At 44.6% G+C, this 23065-nt stretch overlaps 1 protein-coding gene across 2 annotated transcripts in view; it reads left to right on the top strand.

Annotated features, from left to right (window-relative positions):
• The window catches only part of LOC128301272 (bone morphogenetic protein receptor type-1B), a 117615-nt gene that overhangs the window by 68263 nt on the left and 26287 nt on the right, over positions 1-23065 (top strand). The window contains exon 2 of one of the 2 annotated variants that reach the window (XM_053037661.1): positions 3226-3336. In XM_053037661.1, the coding sequence (XP_052893621.1) occupies positions 3226-3336 (111 nt within the window). Of the gene's footprint in view, positions 1-3225; positions 3337-18264; positions 19694-23065 lie in introns of those variants that run through there. The other variant, XM_053037662.1, reaches the window with a different exon arrangement.

Here is a 23065-nt window from a genome sequence, read left to right as displayed (position 1 = left end):
TTGTAAGAGGTGAGCAGGTTCGGTTTCCTGCTTCATTTGTTCGTACAGTGTTGCGGAAGACATTCGTGCAGCCCCGCGAAAGCTGGAAAGAGCAGAGCGTGAATTATGCGCTTCCGAGTAGGCAGGCTTTGCTCTTAAATGCTGCATGATTTAGGTAAAATGTTCATCCGGTGGCATTCCGGTACAATGATGGAAATGGGAAGGAAATGGCATTTTAATCAAAGCCAAACTTCATCGTTGATGCAAGTGCTTTATGAAGCACGCGTATCAGGATGCCTCTACAACACCACTCAGCTGCTAGATGAGTTCTTTCAGACATTTCAGATAGATCAAGAAGAAAGTATGCTTTTACCGAAGAGAACGAAACGAAGAGAGCGCAAACCATCGAAAATGCATCACTCTTCACTTTGATGTGACAAGCGCGCCGGTGTACCGTCTGATGCACTGCCATCATGGTCCGTGACGACGCCAGAAGGATCCGGTATGGTGGATGACTAATGACATCTCAGTGGCAAAAGTGTTAAAACAGTCCTCCGCTCGTACATTTGCCAGCCAGATTTATGTACTACACTGCAACGATTTTTTTTTCTCAGTAGCTTTTTTGCGGTATGCTTCACATGTCTGTTGATGATATTTATACATCTCCACTACGTAACAAAGTATTACAAATTAGAGTGCTCATTTTTCTGGCTCTTCGAACAACCTCTTTCTATCTGTAGGGATTGGTTTTTTTGGTATCTGCAAAACGTTTTTATGCTTATGAATAGAATTGTGGGTTGTGTCCCGGATGTTTCAGCTGTTGGAACAGACGGAAGGTAGTTGTCTATTTGATATACCCGGACCGTAGTAGCTCTGCTTAGCGTCTTAGGAACGTTACCCGATACGAACCCTAGGTCTCGTCGAGGTAGAGTATTTAAAATAGCTTATTTTGAACTTGCTGCGGGTCTAAACGATAGCCGCCTTCATGCAGTTCTACCCATACTTGTTCTGATCGTAATTGCTGACCTGCAACCTGCTCTCGATATAATTACACGCAGAGAACTTACTCGCTTATCTGAAAGGTACCTCAATGCCCACAACTAACCCCAGGTACCGCTGGCTAGTCTTCAGATTCAAGCACTTGCGAGCGAGTGGTCTACGGACATTCCGACAACTCTCAAGCACATACAAACACAGTAACAGACTGGAGAAACGCTCAGAATGCAACAGTTCCGTTGGGCAAGGCTGCTGCAACCAAGCAGATCAATTAATCTATCAATTACAACCATTTACGGGACAGTTTGACTTAAAACAAACTGATAACGGTTAGACACGCAACACACCATAAATAATATTTCCTGCACTATCGCCCTAATCAGAGCCGTGCATGATATGATAGTGGGCGCTCCGGCACACACTGCGGGCTCTGTCGGGCTGGCTTCGATCGTGTGCCCTTTTTCCGTGTGGTGTTCCTTGCTCTCTGTTGTACTTCAAGCACTGCCTGATATTTCATAACGGTCACCGAACGAACTAACGAGCAGGGACGTGCTCATGTGTCGTCACGTTTGGGAGACACTTCCGTTCGTGATGCAACGTCAACAAAAACCCGCCTTACCGGGTGAAGATTGATGTCCAATGGGGGTACGAGAGAAATTCAGCTTTACTTGATGGTGGCGTATCAGCTTATTGCTGTGCTTGGTCGTTTCGGAGACGACCAAAGTCCGGTCACACAAACATACAATAACCGAAAAAAAGAAGCCAGAATAACCTATCAATCTTAGTCGTAGATGAGATTTTTCCACCGAATCCACTAGGCCGTGGGATCATCGGATCCAGTACGGAGGATGGATGAGATTTTCGGTGTTTTGGTGTGAAAGATGTTTGTTTACTGTTTATTTTCCTTCTTCCGGGGACATGTGGCGGACGAATGGGAGTTTCCCGCTATCGCACTAACCGAACCGTCCCGTCTAAGGTTTGCTTGGGCCTCGGGAACGACATCCGGTGTCAATTGACGGGGAGTACATTTTTCACAGTTCACCGTATGGAATTGCTGTGGGAGATATTGTACTATTATTTGAAAAATCTAATCACAAGCAAATGTTAAATCATGCCAGGAGATTGATGTGATGTTTTATTTCTAGGCTCAAGGTAGTAGAACGGCTCGGAATGTTGTTTGTACCTAAGAATTGCTCAGGATTTTTTTTATGGATGTGGGCGGATTATGTTGTGGTTTCGTCTTTTGTCAAGATAAATGCAGCAAAAATGTTTACCCCAGATCCATTGAATATACACTGGGGAAAACCTCCTTATTTCTTTAATCGTTTTGTGGTGTACCTTTTCTGGAGTTGATCTACCTACAGAAACTCGAATCTGTAGACATATAGCAAGGGCGAACCTTGCTTCTTCAATATTGCTCGAATTACTCAGAAACATTTCCATAAAAACTACCGAATACCAACACACTTTTCTCATATTTTCAGCAATTGTACAGCTTTTGCTAAATTACTCCTTTTAAATTACCATTTATGTCTGTATTCTCCGACAAAGCCACACACCCAACCAGGCAGTATTGATGAATGCATAAATCCCTTGAAACCAATCCATCAAACTCTCCCCGTGTACCATACCCACTAGGCAAACCTTTGCACAAATACCCACCCGCTCGACGACACCGTGCTGTAATTGCTTCTACACTCAGCAGTCCGTACAGACATGTCAATCTAGCAGGAGAACCAAATGACATGGGGAGAACCGCATTTGAAATTGAAATCCGCAATGATGCATTCAGTCGCCCGAGGACGCCAGAAGCAGCAGTGTAATCGCACGCTGCGGGTTTCGACGTACCGGTGTCACACGTCCATCGAAGATTGATTTCGCCTTCGGTGCTTAATTAGAAGTAATGCGACCTAATTGCAACCGGGGACGGAATTGGCATGGTTGAATGGTGATGCATAATGGGCGCGCTCCCGCTCAACCGGGAAGGGAATTGGAAATGCAAATATTGCCGGCGGTGTGGTGTTTTAAAGTTGTTTTCCAGTTTCTTTATGAAATGTCCCCTTGTCCATGCCGAGGCCGAAGTAAAAAGGATATGGTATTATAGTTAAATGAAAAATGATGGAGTTGAGGTGTGTTGTATAATTTCCTTGCCGAGGTTTGTCGCGTAATTTCATCAATCAAGGAAGAAATCTTATAATTATGGATATTATGGACGTATCTAATGCATCACAATTTCTTCTTTCTTCGCAGTGGATGGACAAACAACTGCTGGACAGGACAGACCTTTGGACCTTGCTGATCAACAAGCACCACACGATGGCAATCCTCAAGATCCTTCAGTTGGAGCAACCGGTAGCGCAGGTCAGTACATTATACTTGTTTCGTTAGTCTGCACCGTTTCATCATCTCTGTCTGTCTGTTCGGATGTGCGAGGACGGACTACGGTAGCAATTTCTTATTTAAATTAGCGAAAATGGATGCACTCCAAGATGGATGCTGCACTTCACGGATGTGTCACGCTGCGATGGAGGGGACCAACTCCAGGTTTTTCTTGCTGCAGTGCCATGCAAGTCCCATGTCATCTTCAAGCGGAGTGTTACGTTAAAATCACAACTCACTGCTCCTTAGCACTCTGCATATTTCTTTGCTAATATCGTTCACTCTCCCCTTCCTTTTCGTACGATATTTTAATCGTGCCTGCTGCGCCAAAGTGGTACAACCGCTTCCACGTAAAGCGCTTCGCACTTTAATCCTTGAGACCCTTGATATAGTGCACATTACGCAGCTCCGCTCTCCGCGGCTGCGTGAGTGAATATTGAGCGCATGAGCGATACACAGACCCAGCTGGTGGTAGGCATAATTTTGCTATAATTGTAATTTTATGTGGCACTTTTTGTGCAAGCGATAATTTATCAACTAACGCGCTGGTGTAAAGTGTGCACGGTGTTGGACGGTGGAGGAACCGTGATCAGGTGGTGTTTATTGAACGGAACACACGTACCTACACCGATTAGAAGTTTGATTTGAATTTTATTTCCAATTTGTACGTACAAACTGTCGTAATGGTACTAAGTGCTGTGACTACAAGCTTTAAGCACAATAATAGATGTTTTGATCATATTTTTTATCATACTTTACATTGATTTATGAGTGGAGTTTGGAAAAGGAAAAGAACATTCACCACCATCGCCATCGGAGAGTGTTATCGTCTTAATGGAGGTGAAACATTCAATAAAACTTTCCATTCCTAGCTCAGCGGTGCAATTTCCATTTCCGGTTTTGGTTTAATGGAGTTGAGCGGATAGCGTCAGTGTTCGAAGGATTCAGGTGCAAATGACAATGAGTAGTTTCGTAGTTTAATTGCACATTTACCATAAATAGTGTCGTAAATAACCTTCCACACCTTCCAATCAGTGCCGTGCCTTATCTGCATACCCGCATGCAGCAAATATTGGTAGCTGCCGTCTCTCCACGGTCTCTCATGCTTGCCTTCCATTGTCTTATGTCATTTGTCATATGGTTTTATCATTTTTCCTTTTTTCTCAACATTTTAATCGCTTGTTCACAGCTATGTTTTGTGCGGTTTTACGATTTTTCCTTTTCGCAGTGACACAGTCACTGTCGACACTGTGGATGTCGCTGTTTTCTTGTATGTTTTACCTCATCTAAAGTAGAACATGTATGCTATTGCGATCAACTTGGCATGGCACCTTGATGATCGATAAGATAATAAACGGACGCTTCTGCAGAGGACGTTAATCATACTTACCAGCAGGAGACAGTAATCGTTCATGCGAAGAAGGTTCAAGATGAATACGACGAACGGGGATTTATGAATGTGAATAATGCGGTAACTCGGTGAATAATATTTATGTGTTTTGAAAACTGATTGAATGATTGAGCCATTAGCTTGTAATGAAGTTTAAAGCATCATTCCAGTTTGCTTTGATTAATTAAAATAGATGCAAAACACTCGCTGGAAATAAGGGAAGATGCTAGAATGTGTAAAATCACAGCGTTCCTATGCACACGTACAGCACGTCATGTCATCATTAGACTCAACCTACATAGGAACCACGGACTTAGCTACAATATATCTTCTTTATGTACAAAAATGGGAGTTGAAACATATTGACTAACATTCACCCATGAACATTCGGTCGCGCTCGGTTTGATTATTCGGGGACAATAAATTATGCAAAGTTAAACTTCCACAGCGCAACACTACCGATCGACACGATCAACACACCACAGCAATCGACGTTGAATTCGATTTCTGGTTTTCTGGAATCATTTTTATTGGTTTTTTGTTTTACAACTTCGCCCACATTTTCTTAAATGTGGCGCGTGGGCTCCGAAGATGAGCGACCTGGAACCACTTCGATCGAGATCGATACGGATCGATATGGACGCGTGGCACACAGAAAGTGTGATTATTGGGGTTTTGGAAATTTGAATAAAGGTCTATTCAAAATTGGTTCATGACAACCAAACGCTGCAATAATAAATCTTTGCAGCTGCTCAAGCATCTTCTTGTATCAGCAAAGAAAGGCATGATCAACAAACGCTATAAACATCACGTTCTACTAACAAGTCACGTTTTTTTAATGTTGTTTTTTCTCATACATTATATTTAAAACGTTCGATGTGTTATGGTTGACTGAAGAACATGATTCACGAAAAATACTTTTGCTGGGGCGTCGTGTCTTGCAATTCCAGGCCGTCTATTTCTTAAATGCTAAAAACTACTGCTAGTATCATCTAATTATAGTAGACATGAAGCATCTAAACTTATGGTTTCTTTAAACAGCATTAAACCAGCTTATGTACGTATTTTTTTTAAATAAGTCAAGTAAATTAAATAAAGTTAATAAGTTCGTGCTAATAATTCAGAATTTTTCATACGCATGTCTTGAGCACAATTTTTAGACAGAGTTCATTTTTTTTATTTCTAGCATTTTCGCCAGAATAAGGTATGATAGCTGTCAAATTCAATTTCTCATACATTCGTTTAGCGGTTCGTCCATTCCAATTAATTTACATTGATTTCACAGCTTCCAATTGGCTCCACTCCAATAGGAGTGTGCGGGTTGATGGAGCACAATTTCGAATGAGTTAACCCAATTCACTGTTCCCGTTGTCAAGAATCTGCTAAAACTAATTACCTTGACGGTGTGTAAGGGAAGAACTCTGTGGCAACCTTTTTAATTTGTGCCATCGCAGCCAACGCCGCGCAGCCATCAGAGGAAACAGGAAGCAGCTGTTGGGCGCAGTGGTGAAACCCACGAAACTCACCGTGCCTTTGCCGGCACTAATTGGTTACGGGCGCGCAGATTTCGTGTGTCACCGTGTGCCTTCGGCTTTGATATTTGCTCACGGTAATAAATAATCGCCCCAACTGGTGGATGAAATCAGCGCGCAGGAGACACTGTCCATGGGCAGAACCTGGCCAGTTTTGATGAGAGGCGTTGATGAATGGCAGTTACACAAACAGGACACACATACGTGGATGTCCCATCGAGTGAATTCACAATCTACAGGGAAAAGGTTGTTCTGTCTCTCCGCTGGCAGGTTTGTAATCTCCCGTAACAGGTGTATGTCATGGTTATGTAAGTTTATAAATAATCGCATACTTGAAATTCACTCGTCTATTGACACTGCACTCTCGGCTATCTGCCCTGCCTCATTACATCCCCCCGACCCGTGTATACAGAGTACCAAAAGTGCAGTGTCCCCCAACGCAACCTTCTTCTCAAACACCTCCGGTCAACGCAATGGTTGGCAGCAAAGGTTTTGTTTGATGTTTGAATAGTTTATTTGATTTTGGCTGCACAGCGTCGAACCGAGGCAAGTCAAGAGAGAGAGACCTCCACAAATATGCAACCAGGCCAGGATTAGAACATTCAAAGCGCAATTTACCGGTCGGACGAACGGTGGTCGTACGCCAACGGAAAATGTTGCTATCCCTCCCCGCACGAATCGTTCCATTCGGCAGGCTGCCAGTGCGGAGTGGCAAATGAAAGAAAATTAAAATTGCACTTTAAATCAAAATGTTGTCGAGATTAAAACATTGAAACACAAACTAATGAACCGCCCTTGGCAACTTCCAGTAGGTTTTGTGCTCTAACGTGACGAGTGGGTGGGTTCGGGTCCCGGAGTCGTTTCATTGCGTCAAATGCAACCTCTTTTGCATAAAGGTTGGGAAGGAATTGGATCAGTGCGGCGGCCCAGAAGGAAGGCAGCACCAGCCAATGGTCTGTCACAGCTCAAGTCACTCGGCAACCGCTACCTACCTGGTATGCCCTGGTCTGTTCCCCGCGAGCGACAGCATCACCACCCTGCTTAGGCCGCCAGCTTCGCTACGCCACATCTGCAAAATGGTCCCTTAATATACGAGAAACGCGGATATCACCACCACAGCACCTACTCTCCCTTCATCACCGACCAAACCGCAGCGGCACTATGAATGAAATGGTTGAATGATTTGCACTCGCCGTTGCCGTCCACACCGGAGTGCGGAGGTTCCCTTCGCCTTGGGTGGAATGTGTATGGTTGGAAAATATATGGTCATATTTCCTAATTACGGTGCGCAATGGTGCGCAAGTGAAGCCGGATTGATGAACAGGACGACATGCGTTGAATTTTCAATTACTTCACTTTATATCAGTCATAAATTAGCCTCTCCAAAAAAATACGCAACCCGTTCAATTGAACGTCTTGAATTGCGCGCTTCCTGCCGCGCTAGGTACGCTCGTGTACGGCGTCGGTAACTCTTCCACGGATATGAGGAATTCCATAAACGCACTGCCTATCTAGGATCGCTGACCGAATGCCAAACTGCTGCTACTGCTGCCCCGTGCTGCCGTTCTGCTTGGTGAGCGACATTTAGCAAAAGCGAGCACCAAAACCGATTCTAGAATGAATATCTTAAATTAGACACAATTTGGCAGCCAGTCTCGGAATCGAAATTAACTCCGACAGCAGATCGGTACCGGTGCCCCGTTTCTGCGTACGGCGAAGCAATAAAACAGTTTTACCGCTCCTGGTTCTGGTTTCCGCCGGTGTCAATGCCCTTATTCTATACGGTACGGCGCATCGTTACCCGGGCCCGAAAAGCCCGATTTCGGATCGACACTACTCCCACACCGGTATATTGGCACCAGTAGCACCATAAACCGTGTGCTCCCGTACGAAGAGGGAACCTTAGGCTTTGTTTTTATTGCATCTTTGTCGCCATCGACACGCGTCTTTGTTGGAAGGCAGAAACAAAAATGTTAATGTTTCGCTGCAGACATTGCTCTATTGCTAGACGAAGAGCTTAAAATGTTTGAAGATATCTTCACTACCTTGGTGTAAAATGTGCTCGTTTTGTTAGATATATTTGCATTTATTGTGAGGAATGTTTCGAGATGGAGATCCAAAAGCGTTTCTTACTTAAACCTCTGAGTCTTAAATTTCCAAGATTTCCAAAGTGCCCCGGTGATATTTGTTAGGAATGGCAACTTTCTTTGGAATCGAATGAAATGCCACGCTGAAATTAGTTTGCTTCGCAATGTTGTAGCCTACTAGTGCCCTTCAACCGCACCTTAGATACGCGCGAGCTCTATACCCTTATTAGTCGCAACGGCTAATAACGTCAGCCATCCGCCATTATCGACCCGAACGCTAGCGCGCTGCGCTGATGCTGTTCTTTGTTGCGCTGTGACGGTGACAAGGATAAATTCCACCGCCCGTTCCAGTGGCTCCAATCGACACGCAGAACCCCGCACTCAGGTATGAGCAAGTCGCGGTGGCATCTCTTAATTTGTGCCAAGCGGGCAATTGCTGTGTTTCCACCGGGGGGGGGTCGCAAACTACCGGTGATAACGTTGCAACAGCCTCCTCCTACGTGCAGGCAAAAACCCTTCACAGTTTGCCTCGAGATTAAATCTTCGTGTTGCAAATTGTTAGCCGGTTGCCTCCCCCCAGCGAGAACACCCGGTTCTTGCCCCCCCATCATCCGGCAGTAGTGGGCCCTTTCTCAATTTTTTTTCGCTCGTATGCCCTGTTTCATATTTTTGCAGGGCCCTGCAGTGTGCGGGCATTGTGTCGATGCGCTTATCGCGAGTATATGCAAAGCGACACGGATTTGCAAGCCGTTGGGTACACCCAGCCCTTGGGTGGTAAAACTTGTCGCGGTTACCAAGACGACGTCGATCGAGATGGAAAGCCTTGGATAGCCAAAGGTTTTGTCTGGGGCTAGCCGTCGCACAGACACACACTGCGGACAACCACCGTTGTGGTCCGATCGATTGTGAAAGTGTGGAATCGGCGTGTGGCGGTGTGTAACAGTTAAAAAATCGCGTTAAATCACTTGTTCTTTACGTACCCGAAGTGGTTGATACAGTTTGAGTTGTTTGTGTATCTTTTCTACGCCACCCAGTACTTCATGTGTGTGGTTTTTATTGGTGCGTCACTGTAGACTGTAGCAGTAGCGAAGGAATTCCAGCTGCTAGTACGCGAAATGTCACACCAGAATGAAATGTCGATCTACTGAAGGTGAGAAGCAACGGAAAATAATTGACGTGTTAATGGATTTCTAATGAAGTTGTTCTTTCTCGCCTTAGGTGCATTGCGTACGGAGAGCGAAACCTTTTTGTCTATCCGCCGTTGCATCGTTAGCACGCGCGTCCTAGTACAAATGTACCTTATCTCGCGCAAACAGATCAAACCGTCAAGTACAACATGGGGGTTGCTGTTTTTCCGCATTGTGCTCCCGTGGGTATTTCAATGCATTTGAATAATGCCACCATTTAACGCGAGAAAACTAATCCATCTCCAAGTGCGGAATTCATTTATCGCCGCAAGTGGATGATTCAACCTCACCTCCCACGTTGGCGGAGTGTCGGAGCATGCTCATTGTTAGTTTTCATTGAAGCAAAGCATCGCAAAAACAAACTATCATCTCACGGTTGGATGAACTTTCGGTATGGAATTTGATAATTGATCGGTAATAGGTGTGCATACGTTTAGGGGCATAATGGAGCCGTGGAGATCCGCGTTTGCGGTGGTGACCGACCGACGTCTGACCGAAACCCAACCACACAGCCAAACCACAACTGATCTTCAACTGACCTTCAAATCTTCGATGTCTATGCTCCTGGAAGTGAATGCAGCCAAATTTATGAATATCGCTCGGTTCGCCGGTTAATGCCATCCCCCTTCTCCATGCACGCCTTCACCGACCATGAGGGGTTAAGTGTTTGGGGCCAATTAAAATGCTTAGCTCGCTGGTTTCTCGAAACTGTACGCGCAAAACGTTCAGCCCAAACGCCGACGTACGTATCCGCCTGCGCACAGTACACCTACTGGTGCTTTCAAGCCGTCTGTACATCATCGGCCAGTCGCGTGTGGTTAATTTTAACGAAGCTACACCAGTTCGGACCAGGGGAATTCTGTGCATTCACGAAAGACTCTCCGTAGCTAATTATTGGTGGGGAACTTCTTATACTGAAGAACTGCTTGTTTCGACTGAAAGGAAGTTGCGTTGGTGCAAGGACCTCTTCGTGGTTCTCCTGTACGGTCCGAAGAGCAGTTTGTATGTTTCGTGACGCAAACTTTAAGGACGTCTTGAAGAGTTGCGGTCTAATGCGGTTTACAAATTCAAATGACTTAAAGGCCAGTCTCAAATCCATTCTCTGCCCACCGTTCTCGAATACAACAAATTCGGCAAGAACCTAACGAATGTCTGGTAGCACCAAGAATGTCTGATGGTGCGAATGTCTTTCATCTTCGCTTTTTTTGTATATTGTTGCCTCCTTCTTCTTATGGAAACGGTAGCCAAAGTGCTATCAGCACGGTGTGTGGAGCTTTTAAACTTCCCTCTTCTCGGCAGATACGTTCTACATTTGTGCTTTCGCCCACCATTCCACCATCCATCCAAGTACACTGGAGCAGATCGGAACGACGGCAAACGGCGACGATTCTTACCGCGTGCTGACTATGGTTCGGCTAATATTTCTTTCCTCCTTTCGGATGCTGTCCATCGGATGTTTTTGCGCGCTTTTGTCTTGCTCAACGCATTCGCTCTCTTTACCGGCATTCGCCTTTCGTGGGTTTTTCTTTTACATCATGTCCGCGGTGAAGCATCTCGTGTCGGTCCTTGACGCATCCGGGACGGAGATCCATCGGGGTGGTCGCACAAATTTACACGGACGGGCACGGGAAACACTGTTATGCTTTTAAGCATAAACCGGGCGCGCGCGCGCGTTACGTTTTTGCACCACACCTTCGGTGGTTTCTCCCGTTCCTTCGCAACAGCCTGCTAATGTTCCCGCGGGTGTGGAGAACGTTCCGTGGAGCGACTTGAAAACTGTTTTGTACGTCGAGAATATAGATGGTTCTTCCTGCGGCAAATCGTACACCGAGTTCAAAGGAAATATTATGCAAATCATGTTGCTCTCTCGGTCTGTTGGTGCTGCTTCTTATATTGGTGTATTCCTCCATCCTGGAGGGTATGAGGTAGGACTCTATTTATTGAGTGCGACATTTTAACAACGACGCGTTTTCTTGAATGAATGCTGTTAATGGCGGTTTCATGCTAGAGTATTCACTGAAGCAATATAAGAAGATGTAAACCCAGGAAGGTAACTGAACCCACAGACTTGCTCTTGAGTATTTTTCCCTTATTTTGTTAATCAGCATTTAAGCAAGAAGCACCAGTGCTTAAAAAACAGTAAAGAGTTTGCAATCCCTAATAAGATCACACGTAAATAAAAGAATGCAAATTCTCTAATAACGTACCACCGATAAATCGTCCAGCGTACGAAATGGATTTATGGACATCGGTCCCGATTCGCGTGCTTCCCGTCCACAGCTCCTGGCGGTAAAAGGTGCTTTGAGCGTCCATACCGGTACGGGGTTGCCGCGAGTGCATTATAATCAAGACACCAACACGAATGAATCTCGTTTGTTTAATTGGATTATCCACGATTATGGTCACGGGATTATGGTTGTTGATTCGTCCACCCCCTTCCGGAACAGTGCTGGGTGGGTGGGTGGATGGCTTGATCCCTCCACAAAAGCCGTTGCCACTTAAGATAATGGGCATGGGACGGTTTCTTTTGCATATGTGTGTAATTTTACTGTTTTATTTTTTCCATCCATCTCTGCACCACGACGATGATGAAGGTGACAAAAGATTAACCTCCGCGGCGGACGCTTAAAAAGGAGCTGGAAATAAATGTACCTGCCCACCTCCTAAACCTTTACGCCACCCGGGGCGGTCTGGTCCGGATCCGGAGAGGTGGACACAGTTTTCCAACGCCTCTGGTCAGTGGGCATATAAATTATATTCCAACAGCATCCCCCATTGTGTACGCGATTGCTGTTCCTTCAGTTGAAGTATTAATGCTAAACAGTGCAACTGAACGAGGGAATAGATAAATCTGGCTTAATGTGTGCAGCTTACACCTCTGGAAGCTTATGGCAAATGAAGGCAAAGGTCACGCAGAGGATAAAGACAGCATCGTGGTACAATTGCAGCGTGTGCTAATGTGACAGTCTACTGATTACGGCTTATTACTGTGTTGCTCATTCACAATAAGCCAGACCGGGCAAAGACAAATCAATATACTTGCGAACCTTTAACTTTCCCTTTAGGATTACAAAAGGGTTTTTAAAATGGTGTACAAAAGTACGCAATAAGCGTAAAGTATTCGTTTTTACATGTAAGCATAACTCCATCCGCAAGTACCGCCATTTCATCCGCCAACGGCCGATCGTTACGCGGTCAGATAACTTTGTACAATTTATTGTAAAAATTCTTGCTCATTTCGTTAAACTCATTACAACTCCACTAAACGATGCTATTCGGGCGCAGCATGTACCGCGAATGCTGCGAACTGTCGGACGGTTTCCATCTCGGGCGCAATTAGGTGCGAGATGTGATGGAGAATGGGTGCAACCACTCGTCGTCGTACCTTTTAACACCGTGCCAAAGGTGATGGAGAAATTTTAATTAAAATGCAAATTTTTCGACCTCTCGCCCGTTCTGTGGTTTTAGTAACACCGCTGCAGAACTGTGGGGGTGTGGTATGCTGCATGGCGAGATTGGGGGGTGAGGTTTTAAATATAAATTTCAAAAATGCATTCCACAATGCAAAAACCGTGGGGCCGCACTCGATCTCGATCTGCAATCTGCTGCCGCCCCTGTGTAAAATGCCCATTACCGCCCATTTCTCGGGAAAGGTGTTGAAAAGCGTCACAGCAGTGGCTCAGCAAAAAGGGCAGTCGCGCGCACGCGTTTGTGTGATGAGAGAAATGGGCCCGAACGGATTTGGTGTGTTGTGTCTGACACGCAACATACAACCGTTGCTACTGTCATATAAAGTCGGCTACTTTATGATCGCTTCTGGCCTCATTATTGTTTTCCCTTAACCGAGCTGCTCAATAATTGGATAGAAACAATTCCATTCCAAGCAGCGCGAGCGAAAGTCACCGATAGAATAAAATATTGGTCCATACTGAGCGGTCGTTCTGAGCGGTAGAAGGATGACATTATCAGCAACGAAAGATAAGAATTGATCTTAAATGTGTTAACATTAATAAAAGGTCTGTCATTTGTCTTTCCTTCGGTGGTTTAAGAGTACAATATAAAAATACAATGAATATGGTGCCGTGACCAGGATTATTTTCCTAAAGGCTGTTATTTCAAAGCAACATTGTTGCTAACACGCCGATGGTTATGGTAATATACAGGAACGGTCTGATTAGATTCTGACAGACAGCTTGAAGTTGATCGTTTACAAGTTCGTGTTAAAAAATCACCCTCCATCCCCTGCTATCCCGCTCGGTTCCGCAGCCTTAGCATCAGCCATAGCCTGTTTTTCTCTAAGCTCCTTTTGGTTTCGATCTTACATGTCGTCCTGTGCATATGTGCACACACACACACACACACACATAAACACCCATTTGCCTCACTCGCTTTACCCTTAACCGGTGTCCCGTTTTCTGCCCTTTATGCTTCCCACGTCTGCCTTCTTCGCCTCTCCTGGGGTCATCCATCATAGCGGGGGGTTGTGTTGCTCGTAAAATGAAAAGAAACGAGTGTAATAATAAAATCTGATTCCTTAACACTTGAAAAGAACGCTTGCGAAGAACCTTTTTTCCCTTTACGCGGGCATGGATCGGGATGCGAGAAGAATCGTTCCCCGAGCCCAGCACCCATCACCGGACCAAGAAAGGCAATGGCGAAGAAAAATGGGCGAACCGAACAACAAAAGCAACAAGGGCAAAAGAGGGAACAAGGAAGGGAGTGAAGGTAAAATCGAAGTAAGGAATTAAAGCGAGAGAAAAAGGGAGAACCAAAATCCCAGACAAAATAAACGACTAAAGGCAACATACAGATGCGAGAAGTGAGAAGAAACTGAGAACAACACAAATGAACATAGAAAAGAACAGTCAAACAGTCAAACGTCAAACCATCGCCGAACGGGACAGCAGAGAAGTGCTAAAGGAAAAAATAACAGCGGAGCAGCAAACAATAGCAGCAAGCTGAGCAGCAAAAGACCAAGAAAACAAAAATCCGTGAAAAGCAGCATAAGAACGCAACAATGCACGTGGATGAAGCTTTTTTTTCGCTGTTGGTAAGATGATCGTTGTCCGTTCGTCCGTTTTTTCTGAGTTGCGTTTCGAATAATTTTGTATAGAATGGTGGTGGAAGACGAACAAAAAATGATGGCCCAGCATTGAAATGAGATAAATATTACAGTCAAGATTTTCGGGATCTCGCCTCTCTCGCCCTTTTGCCGAAACCTGGAGAAATCCCTTCAGGTGGCTTTGTACACTGGTTTGCTTTTTTTCATCTTCGCTCCTGCTGCCCTCTTAGCATCTGACAGTTTTTCTATTGTGTTTTGATCGTATGTTTCGTATTGTGTTGCGATCGCGCAGTGGTACGCACAGGTACACCCCGGGAGGGGTGTCTTTCAATCTTCACACTGTTCGTGGTGTCTTCCTTGTTTTTAGAAGAAGGTTCCGGGGGATAGGGAGGACGAGGCTGCTCAAGTGTTTTGATATTCATTTTTCAAGTGAAATTAAATTCGACCAGGCAACATTTTTGTTGGGTTGCTGTGTGCCCTCTGGCAGGTATTGTACGAAGTGGTAAAGGTAGCGTAGATGTATGTTCCGTACCTGATCATCCTGGATGTCCCTATTAATGGGGTAATACCCAATCTTCAAGATGCACCTGTTTGTTAAGAGTTCTAACGAAGAAAGCAGGCTCGAATAGCGAATGGGGTAACGTTTTACATTATCGTTTCTTATTATTTTGTTTAGGTTGACATTTGTATATCTCAACTGTTGGAACTGTGTCAATGCAGAAGCACACAGCAATGGAGTCCTACATTACAATTGCGTTGCAAAATGTCGACAGTTTATCGCGCGCGTTGGCCTGGTAGAATAATCAAATTCCTTTCGTTCGCGCGTGGCCAGCCCTGCTGTTGACGACGACAGATCTGTATTTTCCGCCGTACAGCGTAACAAAGCGATAGCACCGCATACCGCCGTCCTTCGGGGCGAGTGTATATATCCGTCGCCTTGTGTGTTGGAATTTCGCTGCTTTTCCTTTCGTAATTCCGCACCGAACGTCAGTTACGGGGGAAGGATGAAAGTGCGAGCAACGATTAAGACCGAATATTTAATGAATTGCACACGTTTGGGTAGGGGGTCCGTCCGTTCGGGTGTTCTCAAGTTTGCAGTTTTCCTCGGCCGGCATAACCAGATCCTCGCGGAAACTCGCTTTCCCGCCATTTCTCCACATTTGGGGCACCGTTGTCATGCCAGACAAATATATCAGTGGAAAACGATCCCAGACTGGTGGTCTTGGTTGTTCAGCGGGAAGTTATGCCGAAGGGAAGTATTCTGGCAAAAAGGGAAAGGGGTAGTGGACGCAAAACAGCTCTCAGACGGAAAAGTTTGTGTCTGTGTTTTATTTTAAAGGAAAATCTTAAATCAAAACAAAAACACATACAAACGGTTAGACCTGCTCTTGGTCTATCAACTTCTTCGTCGTTGGCGCATTTCGACACAGCAAAATCCTTGGATCCATCCGGCCGAGATATAAACCCTGTTTTAATAGAAGAACGAGGAGAGTTTGTGGGAATGGGATCGTGGCAGTACCAAACCACGGAACACGCAGAGGAAAGGTTCGTCTGAGATGTCGCATCGGCGCACCTTTCTTTTCGGTGAGGAAAGGAACTATTTTTAAGCATCTCGACACTCGGTCTGGTGTGGCAGCATCTTGAAGATGAAGCTGACTGAAAGCCAAAACCGATGCTGACCGTCTAGCAAATGGGGGGACCGTATGCGCGTGTGTGTTTGTCGCAAGACGAATCATTAACGTCGATCCGAAGCAGCGTAATCTATGTCGTCTGTCGGTAATCTATTTTTGCGAAATACATAACAATATTGTGTCTGCTCTCGTTACACACAGACTGCTAGCTCCCATGTCCTACCAGCGACGGTGGAATGCGTTGTCCCTACCGACCAAATAATCACACTGTTTTGGTCAGTCTCGAGGAGTTTCTTTTTTATCGAATTTTAAGGTCCTACGCATCTGAAAGTGTCTATTTTCGAAAACCGAAAATAAAAATTCATGACGGAATCATGACGGAAGTCATCTTATCGCAAGGTAAAGCTGCATAGCATTAGGGAGGCCACCTCTGTTCCCTTTTCTTGCCTACTATGATTTATTCCCAACGTGATCAATTAGAAGAGGGTTGGGGTTGTTATGGTTATTGATCAAATGGTTTACTGTAGTATGATTAATTGAATTGATTGTGATACGATTAGAACGATCGTACATCACATCGTTTAGTTGACAATTAAGCAAGCTGTAACATAAATATCACTTTTGCAGCATGTTCTGATAAAGAGAGGTGAATGCTGACGTAATTTCAATGTCAAACGGATTGTTTATAGGCAAGTTTAGTTTATTTTCGTACTCTGATGTCTCTGATGCCGTCTTCCCCAACTAACTGAAGAAGAAAGGATTGCTTCATTATGAAAGGAATAGTCATCCCCAAGATGGAGAATGCTACACACAACCTAGCGGACAATTGGTTTTGATAGATCGAGATAAATATTTCCTGTACGCTTCCTTGCGTCGTTGATTTCACATTTTCTCACTTCCAAACCCGGTGGAATAACCCAAACTTATTTATCATCGCTTTGAGCCCGGGCTGGACATAGGAGATGGAAACGAAACACACGGAGAGGGAAGCAGAGAATCCAAATTCAACGTTTGACACCAAGGATGTGCAAGAATATGCGCAGAGGGTGTGAAACGCGAGACGGTTTAAAATTTAAATTCTGTCTGGATCTGGTCACACAAATGTTCGGTAGGCACCGGGGGTGTTTGGTTGGTGGTTTGTCAAAACCGTGCCCGGCGGGTTTTCCGGTGGGTTCATTCCAAGAACGTATCGTTTGCCTTTTACGATCGTGCGGTACCACCCCGATCGTCCGGATCATACCGCGTGTATCGCCCACCTTTCGGGTCGATCATCTGAAGGGAAAAAATGGTATCAAGTTCGCATTAGAATGAAAAAGACAGCTTTAGCATGAAGCATAAAAAGGAGAGAGATACCTGACAAATGTTTATGTTTTATCGTCTTGTAGCAATCGAGAGAACGAAATCGTACGGTTATTATTTATCGCAGGGAAGATCAACTGGCACTATACTGTAAACGATAGTATTCGTAAATATTTAACTATTAAAACCCTTCAAAATTCATTTTGTTCACCTAGCATATGATGTTATGATGTAACGTTTATCCTATAAACGTTTCTACATTTTTTTATAATTAAAAGTAATTTCTCATAAAACTCAATCTTTTAATAGTTCCTAGATTTAGAGTCGAAAAGCTGTTTCTCTAGTTTAAGTGTTTTTTTTACTTTAATAATTAGCATGAAATTTCCCCAACGCCCAATGTCAAAAGTTTGCTCAACCCTGATATTTACCACTTTTATGCTGTGTTATGCTCTCTGCTTTTCTTGTACGCGATGCAACAAAGAGAGACAGAGAGAGAGAAAGAATAAAATCTCAGTGCATATAACGAAGCACGATAAGTGTGTGCGTGAAGGGAATGGCGATGTTTCTTTTCGCCACACGAGAGAACCCATATGCGTGCAGGCGTGTGGTCGCGTGTGTGCGTGACGGAGCGCAAAGCAAAACAAAAGCAAACGCATCGAACCGCGGGGTAAAACTGAACCGTCGTGAGACTGTGTGAGTTAGTTCGATTTGAACCACGCGAGCGAGTGGACGTGTACGCCAGTCGGAGTTTTATCGATTTTCGTTCCAACATAGAGAGTACACAGTGCTGGTGCTGCTACTTGGGCTTCACACTTTTGTTGACAGTGCCCGTGTGTTCAAAGCAGCAGGCCAAGAAGTGCGCACTTCCCGGTGGAATCGCTTCGAAAAGCGGATGTTTACGGCACAACCGTGTGACGTTATTGACGCTGCGTTAAATGACGGAAACAGAGCGACGATACAGCGAATGATCTGCGAGTTGCCGCTGTAGAGCAGCATTCCTGACATCAATTCGATAGAATTCAACAGGCAAACCAGGAGGCTGTGCGATTAGATCGCGGAACCCCGCAAAAACAGCTCCACTAAACAGCCATTTGTACGAAACGAGTTCGACGCATAAAAACCCACCGTGAAATTGGTTTTGTTTTCGTTGGTGTGCGAAAATGTCACGATTAGGAAAGATCCTTCGACACGTTGCGCTGTCCATCGGCGCTGTGGTAGTAGTGGTGTGATTAGAAAGCGACAAGTAGAAGGAAAAAAGTGCGAGCTGCGAATTCTGACAGCTGCGAACGAATATTATTTTGACAGCGTTGTGGGTTGTTTGTTTACCGCTCGGGACGGGCAAATGTAAAAGTGCATTTAATTCGCGTTTCGCCTCACCAATCGACATCACCGTTTGGGTGGCTCCTGCTGCTGTGCAATCGATTGTCCCAGCTGCATTTGCGCACTATTTTCCCGTTCTTGTTATTGGAGCCGTGATACGATCCTGCGGGTGCAAAACAAAACATTAGCGAAAAGAGGTGTTGCGTTTGGGAGTAGGGCATACGTGTCGTCCTAAAGATATTGTCCGAGCTGCGGAGGAAAGATTAGCGGAGGAAACAGATGGTTGAGGCATATGTGTGTTGATACAGTGTTCAAAGTGTTGTCGATTTAGATGAAAGTATTTGCTACAAAAGCTGTTTATTCAGCACAAAGTGTTTTCGCGTTCGCTTTCAAGTGTGTTCCCGTGGGTTTGTGTGTGATAACAAAATATTAAATCCGAGAAAATCAGAGAGAAAATCAGTGCATATTCAACTCACATTTCATGGCGCTAGTAATACAGCAGCAAGGTCAATGTTTTTACACATCGCACCACAAAGGGCCAAATCGATTGATCTAGTGAAAAAGGTGTTTATGTGGTGATTCAGCCGTGAGCGTACTTGAAAAGTAGTAGCGAAAAACACAAACAAGAACGAATATCAAACGTTGTTTTGAAGTCACCGAGAAACGTCACCAGAGCGAGAAAAAAGGGTACACACTCACGCGTGTTCTTCAAACATACTTCTTTGATTTAAAATCGTCTACGGGAGCGGCCTCCAAACTCCAAACTCCGTCCACAACTTCAACAGAACTACACAGACATGGCGCCGAAATCGAGAAAAAAGAAGGCAAACGGTAAAAAATAAATTAGAAAAATATATTTTCCCTTCGTCTGACCATTCAACATACAAAACAAAAAGACGGGAACACATATGATTCTCGCGACGATTGGATTCCGTTTTCCACCATCATCCACCAGAAGCTCCAGAAGTTCCAAACGCTGGAAAGTCGTTTTTGTTCCGTTGACTTTCCATTCTCTTTGTATCATCCTTTTCCCACCCTTCCGATGTCCAGCATCCGCTTCCATCCACCTTCAAGTTCCCTTTCCCTCCTTGAAGGGGAGTTGAGTGGAGGGTGGGATTGTTTTCCTCCGGCCGTATTCGGGTTTTGCCCAGAATAATGCCCATCGCATCGAGTCGAAAAAGGGAAATTGCATTCATTGCTCTGGCAGGCGTCGCTTGCAATGCGCGAGTTATCATACGCAAGGAATCGTCTGCGATTCTTCGTCTCTCTGGCACGAGCGCGGAGATCTTGCGGTGCTGCTGGGGCATGTCGTGAGCATAAACTCGAGCGCGCGGTTTATATTCTTTCGGTGGATGCCACATTCAGGCCACGAATTGCATTCAATGCGAAAGAATCATATTTTACAGTCGACGCGTCCGATGTTATGATTAGAGACCCTTCGTCCTCCGTTTATGCTTCTCTTGATCACATTTTTATGCTTTCGATGCTTTGCAGGCCTCTTCTACGACGAAAGAAGGTGAAGATCGTGTGGATTGCAGTTGCGTTTTTTTTTGTTTGTATCCTGAAGCTCCTTTGCTTCTTTCCAATACATTCTCAGCGATCGCAATTCACTTCCCTGATCAGGTCAATGTGTTTTTATACTCCTGCCTGTTCGACCTTCCTTTTTAGGGTCGTTCCGGTAATGGTGAAAATGGTTTGCACATCCCTTCCTAAACTGTAACAACTTGGCCCGCTTGTAGTGCTTGGTTTCATTCTAAACGATTACAGGTGAGGAAAATTGGTTTGGACAATTATTTCCGATGTAATGGGCTGTTATTATTATCGTCCTTCGGCTATTCAAGCCCCGTTCGTTATATTTCGTTCAACCCGAGCATCACCTCTTCCCAAGCTGGTCAATGTTTATTAAGCTCACCCGAATGCTTGACTTCTGGCACGAAATCTCACCAGTAATCTGGCGAGCAGGCCGGAGACCCTATACTTTTTCTCCCTAATTTGTGGATCGTTTTCCTACACGATCGCGACTCGGTGTGGTGTTGTCGATCGTGCCACCGTTTTGGGGACTTCCTTCCCGAAAAGAAACCCGTTTATGCTAGTGGAAGTTCATGAATATTTCAGCGTACCGAAAGGAACGAATGGTTGAAAATGTCGCCCCGCGTTGCACGTGAGAATGTTTTTAATTAGGCATATGTGTGTTGTGGCAGAAGGCACCAGGCACAGATCGCTTTTCCTCTCGTCCGAAAAATCGGTCGCGACTGGTTTTAGTTTCCTGCGTCTTCCGTCTGCATTGCTTTCCCCCACATCTCCCTTCCTCATGCCTAGCGTTCATGCTTGGTGAAAAGATAAGGAAAGTGATTATTTATTCCAACATCGAAGAAAGGGTATGACGACTGTGGTCTGGCAAATAAGAGAAACACCAAACGGGATGTTTTTAATGTGAAAAGTGAAGCCGAATTAATTTTACGTTCTCCATCCGTTTTTGTTTTTAATTGTCTCGGAAAAGGAAAAATGTTTTGAAGGAACTCTGGTTTACGATCGAAAGCAAACAAAATTGGATAAAAATATGTCATAAAAAGAAAGCATCAGGAGCAATGTTTTCCACTTACGCAGGAAGTGAGTTTCTTGTTTTTGTTCGTAATGGAATGTTGAAAATGAAAACATCTTCAGCCATTGAAAGGTGTGTGTTTCCTTATTTTTTATCAAATTAGTAATAAAAATATTAAAAAGTAGTTTTAAGTGAATTTAAGTTACGAATACAATTAGATAGCACATATTGCAAACTAACACTGCATAATTCAATACTTCACGAACATCGTTCTTGCCATTTTTTTTGCTTCGGCACTTCATAAATCCAATTCTATTGGCAAGGTTCACAAGGAAATCGTACCGTTGCATTATTCTGCAAACAAGATAACTCTCCTTTTGTTGCCCTTCGATCCTGGTTTCTTGGACGACCCGAAAGAAGCTTTCCTACCACGTTTCGGCCTTGAAAATCACCCCAGAAAAAGGCAAGAAAAAGGGAATCTTTCCTCCACAACATGGGGCAAGCTGAGGCCGAAACGAACGAACAAAACAAAGCATAAAGTTGATGGCGGCGATGCTGTTCCCTCTCGCTCGCTCGCCCGTGTAGCGAAGAAAGACAAATGTTACAGACACGGTGCCCCGGGACTGCTGGGATCACTCGTACGATCAACGACGCGTCTTGTGGCACAAAACCAGCACAAGAAGCTACAAACATGCCCAGGATAATATTGCTCCGTGGGGTATCGAGATTGGGAAAAAGGAGGTGGAGAGAGAGAGAGGGCCCAAAAGCCGAAAAGTCGAAGGCCCTTTGGCAGAAATGGTGCGAAAACAGATGAATGCGATCGTGCAGCAGAGGAGCGAAATAATAAAAACAGACGCGTCCAGAAAGCGAGGCATTCGCGGCGACAACGCGGCAGCAGAAAATGCGAGAACAGGAATTTATTTTTCGAATTTGCTGCTCAAATTCTGTATGTTTGTCTCCAGTTTTGTTTTTTTGTTTAATGTTTTGTTCTTAGTGCTGGCAAAAGGGTCAGAATTTTTTAGCCAGAAGCACTTTGCCTGAACATCAAGTTATTCGCCCCATTTTCGATATCGGTTTATGAAGATCTAGAATTTTTTTTTGCGTTCCTCAATTATTGCTCATGGAAAAATTGTTCTAAAAATTCTTTCTTTTTTCAAACGTTTGTAGTTTCTTGTTGTGTTTTCTAACTTTGCGTCTTCCGAGTACCAACCGGTGCAAAACATATCCATCGCGCTAAAAAGTGTTGCAGCTTGCAATTTCAGTAAAACAGCATTTCTCTTGACTTACAGTCCAACTTCAAGCCAAAATGATCGCCCATTTCTGGGGTTTTCAGCCAGAAACGCCTCGCAGGGCTCTGCACACGATCGTGTTCGGTTTTATGATCTTGCCCAACTTTAAGGATGCGTTTCCTAATAAATTAGAAAAATGGTTGCCCCTCCTTCGGTTACTTCGGGTGGATCCTTTTTCGTTTGTGCATTTCGTTCCATTCGCTTGACCGGCTTTGGGTGTGTTACCGGGTGTTAAATTTCCTGTAGGATTGATTCTTCTTCTGTGCCGTTTGGTGCACCAGAATGAAATGGAAAGGAATCGATTTCCCTTGAATAGTCAAAAGTTTTCTTTTTTTCCGTAGAGTTTCATCTTTCGGGTGAAGATTTATGCCA

Source organism: Anopheles moucheti, chromosome 3 (genome assembly GCF_943734755.1).
Source record: "Anopheles moucheti chromosome 3, idAnoMoucSN_F20_07, whole genome shotgun sequence".
Taxonomy (NCBI): domain Eukaryota; kingdom Metazoa; phylum Arthropoda; class Insecta; order Diptera; family Culicidae; genus Anopheles; species Anopheles moucheti.
This window is presented reverse-complemented; position numbering and strand designations above follow the sequence as displayed.